Source organism: Arachis ipaensis, chromosome B06, assembly GCF_000816755.2.
Source record: "Arachis ipaensis cultivar K30076 chromosome B06, Araip1.1, whole genome shotgun sequence".
Taxonomy (NCBI): domain Eukaryota; kingdom Viridiplantae; phylum Streptophyta; class Magnoliopsida; order Fabales; family Fabaceae; genus Arachis; species Arachis ipaensis.
Genome location: NC_029790.2, coordinates 125111034 through 125121086, shown reverse-complemented (window position 1 = coordinate 125121086; position 10053 = coordinate 125111034). Strand labels below are relative to the sequence as shown.

General features: G+C 32.3%; 1 protein-coding gene across 1 annotated transcript; it reads left to right on the top strand.

Moving 5' to 3' along the window:
• LOC107605300 (ABC transporter B family member 11) lies at positions 1850 to 8254 on the top strand. Its single transcript, XM_016307138.2, has 13 exons — positions 1850 to 2000; positions 2128 to 2501; positions 2587 to 2641; positions 2904 to 3079; positions 3167 to 3388; positions 3468 to 3706; positions 3809 to 4334; positions 4486 to 4759; positions 4924 to 5750; positions 6295 to 6561; positions 6654 to 6917; positions 7133 to 7426; positions 7768 to 8254. Exons 2-13 carry the CDS (start codon positions 2163 to 2165, stop codon positions 8113 to 8115), a joined length of 3831 nt encoding a protein of 1276 aa, XP_016162624.1. The 5' UTR covers positions 1850 to 2000; positions 2128 to 2162; the 3' UTR covers positions 8116 to 8254.

The following is a 10053-nucleotide window of genomic DNA, read 5'->3' as shown; positions in this document are numbered from 1 at the left end:
TTATTTTTATTTTGTCGAATTAAAAAATATCGTAAAAAAAATTTATATAGTATAAACCTAATAAAACACCGTTTTTGTATAAGATCCCCAATCTTACAAAAACCGATACATGCATCTATATATACATATCGTTAGTATCAACTAGTAGTGTTAATCCCTTTTGTTATTAGTAATAATAATATCAAAAATGGAATAAGTTTATTATTTTTCTGATTTTTTGTTTGTACTGTTGTTTCGTTCTATCTTGATGCATGTGTTGAATTCTTCTGCTAAAAGAAAAGTTTGTATCAACTAACACCCATTTAAACAAAGTTATACTACTCAAAATGTTTTATAACAATATATTTTAATTATTAAATCACAGCAAAATATAAAAAAAATCATCTATACCAAATTTTATTGAAATAAATATTAACAAACATGTAATTAAAGAACTAGTTTGTATATGTATTCTGAACATATATATTGTATTAACTTTTAAGTATATAAAATGTATAACAAACAATTTTAAATTGACATTACTTTATTTAAAAATAATCTATATATATTATATATATTATATGTGTGTGTGTGGAGAATAATAGAATATACTTATACTTAGGCATTTAAGTTAACTGAATTAAAAAGTTATATGCTATATCATATATGGATTAGTTGGCAAATCAATGAGCAGATGGTCGTTAGTCATAAACTCAATATTTTAAACAGAAAATAATCAAAGCATATATAAGACAACGTACGAATTAAAGAAAGCATATAACCATAGTTTAAATTTATGAGTCGGCAAATCATCACTTTTTACATTTAAGTCATTCAACATAGTTTTGAAATATGGTTCCTAACAAATTAACATGCATTTATCTTTTTTTTTTTCAATATTTTATAAATAAGTATATAATTTTTCAGTTGAAAATAACAAAAGAATCTAACATAAAAAAATGTTAGCTTATATGTTTTCTCATAAGTACGTAGTTGTTTTTGAAGAAAATGGTAGGATTTTTGTTTTCCAAGTGTAAGTGCTTAGGTATATATATAGTTACTCTTTTATAAGAGTTAGTACTTAGTAGTGTCTTTTTTTTCCTTAAAAAAATGAGGTAATTATTTTTGAGTTATGTTATGTATATATTAAAATCAGTCACCAAAGTTAGTCACCAGTATAAAATATAGAGACCTACTACACATACAAGTCTTTTTGACATACAAGTTTATACAAGTTAATCCTAATTGAATAAAATCCACTTTTATAATGCAAGGAAGGAGAGGAAGAGTTTTGAATTACATAGAACTTATCAATACACATACATAAAAAATTCTTAAACAATACAATATAAATAACTTGTATGGACTTGTATGTGTAAATAACTTGTATGTAGAGAATAATCCTAAAATATATGTTAGAATATAAATACACATTGAAAATAAATTAAATTACATATGTATTTATACACAAATATATTGATGACTAATTTTAGTAAATGATTTTAGTGTACAAATAATATTTTTTAACTGAGTGATTATAAATGTAAGAAGGATATTTTTGAAAATACAGAATTAGACATAAAAAAAGAGAACCAATCCTATTATATTGTTTGGATGCATAAATATATAGATATATTATACAAATATAAAATACGAGAAATGTTAGATTGTCAATATTTTTTTATATTTATTTATGTTGAAACTGATACTTACTAATTTAAGTTAAAATTCTAAAGATGAAAAAATACCCTATCATGGGAATCTCCAAAGTCTTTGTTTGTTTGGGATTACATTTTTTTATTCAATATATGAATAAATCAACTTACCTTAAACTATGTTTGTTTCACTGTCTGTCATCCTGTGACCACTTTACTCCAAAAGCGTTGCTCAACTTCTAATCATTGATGCATTTAAGTCATTGGTGATCGTTTATTTCATGCAGCCTCTTTTTTATTCTAGTTCTTTTCTGTTCTATTCTATTCATGAGGAAATATCTTCCGTTACCAGAAATGTTCTAAAAGGTTGGTTTCGTAAGCTAGTTTTCATTGCTTGCTCTAGAAGTTGAGCAGCACAAACTACAGCGCTGCTGTCTCTTTCTCTGCTTTTGATTCTCCGGCATTGATGTTGCTTTCATGCTTCTTCTTGTAGCTTTTTTTTCTGTTTACGAATAACAGAATTCTTCCATGAAGAAAGCGGAAGGGGAGAGTAGTTTAGACAGTGATGTTATTGCATCTGAGATCAAAGCAGGATCAGTAAGTGATCCACCGGCCGACGCTGTTGGAGGAACCATTCAAAATGATTCAGAGAAGAGAAAGGCCAAAGATGAAGCGAAAAACACAATCCCCTTCTACAAGCTCTTCTCTTTTGCAGACGCTTTGGATTATGCATTGATGATTGTGGGGACAATCGGTGCTGTTGGAAATGGAATGGCAAACCCTTTGATGACCGTTGTTTTTGGGAACTTAATTGATGCATTTGGAGGGACCTCAAACTCCCAAAAAGTTGTTCATGATGTTTCCAAGGTATATATAGCAAAGTTTTGTTTTGTTTTTCAACTTATTCAAGTTTCTGGAAATCAATCTCTTACTGATATAATTTTGTGCTCAGCTGGCTCTCAAGTTTGTATACCTGGCTCTGGGTTCCTTTGCAGGATCCTTTCTTCGTAAGTACTACTTTGGATTCGTGCTTCATATTTTTTTTTTTTGAAGGAAGGAGCTTAACACAAGAGTGGAATATTATTACAAACTAAGAAAATAAAATATTGTTCATAAAAGAATTCAAACTCTGTACTCAATTCCTGTTATAATACGTTAATCTTACGGATTAATATCCATTTTGATAATTCTTACATTAATTATAATACGTTTATTTAGGGATTAATATCCATAACTGACATTCTTTCATAACTATATGGTTTATGACAGAGGTTTCTTGCTGGATTGTCTCCGGGGAGCGACAATGTGCAAGAATAAGAAGCTTATACCTGAAAACAATTCTGAGGCAGGATGCCGGCTTCTTCGATACGGAAACCAACACCGGCGAGGTTGTTGGAAGGATGTCAAGTGACACTATGCTAATTCGAGAAGCCATGGGTGAGAAGGTATGAAGGAGTCTCTGGCTATCAAACACAATACTGAATCTCCTAAAAGTTTGTCATTCATCATTGTCTTGCCACTTGTTATTATAGGTAGGACAGTTTGTACAGTTAGTGGCATCGTTCGTTGGAAGTTTTGTCATAGCGTTCATCAAGGGATGGCTTCTTACCCTTGTTTTGCTGTCCAGTATTCCACCTCTTGTTCTTGCTAGCGCCGTCATGAGTATCGTTATTGCCAAAGTGACATCGCGAAGACAAGTAGCATATTCTGCAGCTGCATCTGTAGTAGAAGAGACAATTGCTTCTATCAGAACTGTATCATATAACTACCAACCTGAAATTGTTTCTTATTCTTCTTTATATTGTATAAATAAGTCATGAAAATTGAATGCAGGTTGCATCATTCACGGGCGAGAAGCAAGCCGTGGCTAAGTATAATCAATCATTGTTGAAAGCTTATAAGACTGGAGTTCAAGAAGGAGTGGCTTCTGGATTGGGATTTGGTTCCATTCTTCTCATTGTTTTCTGCACTTATGCTTTGGCCATATGGTATGGTGGCAAATTGATTTTAGACAAAGATTATACAGCAGGGAAAATTATCACCATAATTTTCGCAATTTTGACAGGATCTCAGTAAGTTTCTCTCTTATGCTCTAGAATACTAAACTGTCACTCTTTTTAGCTCGATTTCAATGATGTAAACATAACATTTTGCTCTTTGACATGACTTTTTAGTTCTCTTGGACAGACCTCTCCTAGCATGAGTTCGTTTGCAGCAGGACAAGCCGCGGCTTATAAGATGTTTGAAACGATTAATAGGCGACCTGATATCGATGCTTACGACACAACTGGCCGGCAGCTCGATGATATTCGAGGCGACATAGAACTGAGAGAAGTTGGCTTCAGTTATCCGTCAAGGCCGGATGAGACCATATTCAATGGATTCTCTTTGTTCATACCAAGTGGCACAACTGTAGCTTTGGTAGGGCAAAGTGGGAGTGGAAAATCAACCGTTATTAACTTGATAGAGAGGTTTTATGATCCGCAAGCTGGTGAAGTTCTCATCGACAACATCAATCTCAAAGAGTTTAATCTGAAATGGATAAGACAAAAGATTGGCCTAGTTAGCCAAGAACCTGTTCTGTTTACTTGCAGCATCAAAGAAAATATTGCTTATGGTAAGGATGGTGCGACTGATGAAGAAATCAAAGTAGCAGCAGATCTTGCAAATGCTTCTAAGTTCATAGACACGCTTCCACAGGTGAACTACTAAGCAGCTTCTAAAATATTAAGTTTTTGGCAATTTAGTATATAAAAAATGAAAGCAATATATGCATAGTTCCATAATAAAAAATACCATGTCCATGTCAAAAATCAGCCACTAAATCAGTTATTATGGAAAACAAATGTAGGGACTGGACACGATGATTGGTGAACACGGAACTCAGCTCTCTGGAGGTCAAAAGCAGAGAGTTGCAATAGCAAGAGCCATTTTGAAAGATCCAAGAATTCTACTTCTTGATGAAGCTACAAGTGCACTTGATGCTGAATCCGAGAAAACAGTGCAGGAGGCTCTAGACAAAATCATGATAAATCGAACCACTGTTATTGTAGCTCACCGCTTAAGCACTGTTAGAAATGCTGCCACTATAGCTGTAATTCATCAAGGAAAAATAGTAGAAAAAGGTAAAAAAAAATTAAAAATTAAAAAGTAAATACCAATTTGGAAATGGTTAGCGGCTTAATTGGATATTCTAGCTAAAAGAGAATTCTCATAAAGAATCCATGCACTTGAATTTCAAATATTCTCATTTCTACAGAATTCTTATACTTTCTTGAATAATAATCAGGTTCACATTCTGAGCTAACTAAAGATCTTGAAGCAGCCTACAGCCAACTCAACAGATTGCAAGAGACTAACAGTGAGGCAGAACAGAATTTTTTTGTTGAAACAGAAAACCTTGAATCTACTATAAATTCTTCAAGGCATTCAAGTCAACGGTTTTCTTTTAGAAATTCCACAACTCATGTATCCGGCGTTGGAAACAGCAAAGACGATAAAGTTGCTCTTTCAGAAGACACAAACTCAAAACAACCTCCAAAAATACCGATCCGTCGCTTAGCTAAACTAAACAAACCTGAGATCCCAGTCTTAATATTAGGGACTATAGCTGCAGTGGCCAATGGCATCATATTACCCTTTTTCGGGTTCATGGTATCAAAGATGGTCAATATTTTCTATGAGCCTGCGGATGAACTCCGCAAAGATTCAAGATCTTGGGCGTATGTTTTCGTGGCGCTTGGCGTATCAGCGTTCTTTATCAATCCCTTGAGGTCCTACTTCTTTTCTGTTGCTGGTGAAAAGCTGGTAAAAAGAATGAGACTAATCTGTTTTGAGAAAATGATTAATATGGAAGTTAGTTGGTTTGATGAAGCTGAGCATTCAAGTGCTGCACTTGGATCAAGACTGTCCACTGATGCAGCGTCTATTCGAGCTTTGGTTGGCGACGCGCTCGGATTAATGGTTCAGAACATAGCTGCTGCAGTTGCAGGCCTGGTGATTGCATTCCAAGCAAACTGGCAGCTCTCTCTTATAATTCTTGTATTGCTGCCTATATTAGCACTTAACGGAATTCTTCAGATGAAGTTCTTACAAGGATTCACTGCAGATGGAAAGGTTTGTTCCTAACTCCTTCTAGATAGTCTCTTTTGGGATTTGAAGCGTGATTATGTGTAAGTCTATCTTTTTGCCTCATGCTGGAATTCTAGATTTCTTTGTTATAAAAATCTGATACTATATTATGAAACTACTATTCACAAAAATTTAAGCTATTAAGTAGAGGTATATCATGGTTATATTATCTAACAATGATATATAATAGATATAACCTTTAGAATGATAAAAGCACAAGAGAATAACTGTCTCAGTCAACTAGTACTTTTCTTCTTAGCTCCAAGTTTTTGACATAAAATCAAAACGTCTAAAATTTTATCCTTGTCACTCTGCTAAATAAGCTGAATATTTTGTGGTGAAAACTCAAGCAGTATTTTTTTATATGAAGTTGATAGTTGAGAACTATTAGACGATTTAACGTATTTGACTAAATTGTCATTTAAGGATTCTCAACTATCAACTTTACATAAAACTGTGTATTATCACCTGCACTTCAAGTCCAAAAATGCGTATCAAACATGATAGATGCAAAAGTATGCCTGTACAGAAATTATACGAGGAAGCAAGTCAAGTAGCAAGTGATGCTGTAAGCAGCAGTAGGACTGTGGCATCTTTCTGCGCTGAAGAGAAGGTGATGGAGTTGTACAAGAAGAAATGTGAGGCACCGATTAAGGCAGGCATAAAGCAAGGGATAATAAGTGGAGTTGGTTTTGGGTTATCATTCTTTTTTCTGTTTTCAGTGTATGCATGTAGTTTCTATGCTGGAGCTAAACTTGTAGGGGATGGTAAAGCATCTTTCTCTGATGTTTTCCGCGTAAGTCTTTCTGTAAATGTTCAATTTTCCAACCAAACGGATTGGATAAGTCTTTCTATACATCTATGATTTTTGGTTTTGCTGATTTTCAGGTCTTCTTTGCCCTGAATATGGCTGCTGTGGGGATGTCTCAAACTAGCACCTTGGCCCCTGACTCAGCTAAAGCTAAAAGTGCTGCTGCTTCTGTGTTGGCCATTATTGACAGAAAATCAAAAGTAGATCCCAATGATGACAATGGTCTGATTCTAGAAAACTTGATGGGAAAAGTAGAGTTTAACCATGTCACTTTCAAGTACCCCACAAGACCTGATGTTCAAATATTTAGAGATCTTTGCTTGACTATTTATTCTGGCAAGGTAAATTTACAGTTTGGAAAAGGGTCGCACTAAAAGAATATAATTTAGTCAATCTAAACTATAAAGCAAAGAATTAATTTGGGTTGGTCGAGTGGTCAGCTCATTCATCCGCTTAAGCAAGCGTGGGGTTCAAATCCCGCCTTGTGTATGCGATGGACTTAATACAGAAAAAAAGAATTAACTAACAATTTTGTTTATATAAATGAAAATATCAGACAGTTGCATTGGTTGGTGAAAGTGGAAGTGGAAAATCAACTGTAGTATCACTGTTACAAAGATTTTACGACCCAGATACAGGTTATATCACACTTGATGGAATAGATATCCAGAAAATTCAAGTTACATGGTTAAGACAACAGATGGGCTTGGTAAGCCAAGAGCCTATTTTGTTTAATGATACAATCAGAGGCAACATTGCATATGGAAAAGGAACACATGCAACAGAGGCAGAGATTACAGCTGCAGCAGAAATGGCAAATGCCCACAAGTTCATCAGTAGTTTGCAACAGGTAATATATTACACAAACAACAATAATGTGCTCAGTCTATCCTAAAGGAATTTGTTAGTATTGCATGCCAATTTTTGAAAAAATGCATAATTTTATTTTTATGTATGTAACATCTATAATTACATATTTATTGAATCTGAATTACTCAATTATTCTAGGAGTAATTAATGAATGTGAAATAAGATAAACAATAATTAAGAAATGCAAAATAAAGTAACTTTAGGCTGCTTTATGCTGATTTTTAATTGTTCCCAAACATCATTGTTCTAAAATATAGTACTCAACAACACCTTAATAATAGTTATTTCTATAAATAACACAACTTTACTCAATATATGCAGGGTTATGAAACCATTGTGGGGGAAAGAGGATCAAAACTATCTGGTGGACAGAAGCAGCGGGTGGCAATTGCAAGAGCAATAGTGAAGAATCCAAAAATATTACTACTAGATGAAGCCACCAGTGCCCTGGATGCAGAGTCTGAAAAGGTTGTTCAAGATGCACTAGATAGAGTAATGGTGGAACGAACCACAATCATAGTGGCTCATAGGTTATCCACTATTAAGAACGCAGATTTAATTGCAGTGGTTAAGAATGGGGTCATTGTAGAGAAAGGAAACCATGAAACATTGATCAACCATGGTGGCCATTATGCTTCCTTGGTAGCATTGCACACAAGTACATCATAATGTTACATTCCTTTCAGTTTTTTCCATGTTACGTTTACTTTTTGTGATGTATAAGATGCTCAGGAGTCTTTTATATCTCAATTAGGAATCAGACCTGTATAATGTATATTAATATGCTCAGGAACCATGTTAAAACTATCATAGGATTTGCACTATGTTAAAACTATCCTATAAAATGTGTAAATAATCTTTTAGAGGTAACTAAAATAATAATTGATGAGATTTCCTTAAAAAATAGTATACACGAATCTTAAAATAAAGAAATTGTGTTATAAAAAAATTTATAATATAATATAATGATTGTAGTATAACAAAAATTAATTCTGTCAATTTATGTTTTATATATTGAAATATTTGTCTTAGTAAGTATTATTCTTAATAACAAAAAATAGATAAGTAAATACAAAATTAATATATTTATGGATGCCCAAACAAAGCTTGACCGACATAATTTCTACTTCATAGTTCACTAAATACATTTTCAGTAAAATAGATCAAGCAATGATTGTTATTGATGATTGGTGATATGCATACAAAAAATTAATTATTATACTTTTATATATAAATATATATGATGTTTAACTTATTTTTATTATGTATTTTATATTAATATTTAATTTTTTTGTATATATGTAATATTCTTTTTAATTTTTTTTTACTTAAGAGAATAAAGTGTGATTTCTCACCATTAATTTTATAAGTGAGACCAAAAAAAATATAAGAGAAAAAAGTATTAAAAGGTTAGAGATCATACTTTACTCTTTCAATTAAAAAAATTAAGAGGATTCATTCCTTCTCTAAGATTCCAATAATACCAACTACGTCCTTGAGATTGGCAAAACTGCATCACGTTGATCCCTGACCTCTTTTCGGCAACACATTGACGTGATGACGTTGACCTTTAGGCTGCGTTTGTTTCTAAGAACAGGATAGGACAAGACACTGGGAACAGGACAGGACAAGACACTGATGGACAGAGATACAAAATTTTGTGTTCTTATATTCTGTTTGGTAATAAACTAGAACAAATTATGAAAATTCAATTTATTCTTTTTTTTTTCATTCAAAAATTTTGAGATGAAAAATATAACAATAAAAAATATAATTATGAAAAATTAACAAGAATAATAAAAGAAAAAATAAAAAATAAGTTGTGTCCTTGTTAGTGTCTTCGTGTCCTTCCTGTCAGGATGGACACAAAATACACTAATTCAGTGTCTCTGGACACATTGTCTTTGTCCATGTCTCCTCTGTCAAACATGATTTTGTGTCTCAGTGTCCTGTCTCTGTAAACAAACGCAGCTTTAGTGACACATGTCAATCTTATGATTTTACTGTGTGTAACGATATGATGACGGGTCGATCAGTGATACGTGACAAGCTGACGTAGATAGTTATGCCACGTGTCACAATACTATTTTGTCACATGTCGTATTGTGCCACATGTTAAAATATTATTCATCCACGTATTATCTGCTATGTCATTCTTGCAGATGCACTAAATTGGTTCTGACTTTGGACTAAATAACTCATTTTAGTCTCTGAAATTGAATGTCGTACACCAAATTAGTTTATTCATCAGTTTTTTCTCATTTTTTATATTCTCAAAATTCTTAATATATGTAAAAGCACCAATTTTAATTCTATTTTTTCAACAAGCTGTTTTAAATACAAGTACTTTTATAAATTTCAAGATTTAGTTTTAATCATACAAAGTCTTTTCAATAATAATTTGATACTACTAAATTTTATAATATATAATTATGTTATTTAATAAAAAAATTATAGAATTGACTAAAAAACATATTTTTTATTTTAATCCAAAAAAGTGTATTTCATAGGAACAAAAAATGTGTATTTTGATTGTTAATTTTTTGTTAAAAACACGTATTTTTAGACAAAAATAAAAATGTATATTTAATCAATCATATAATTCTT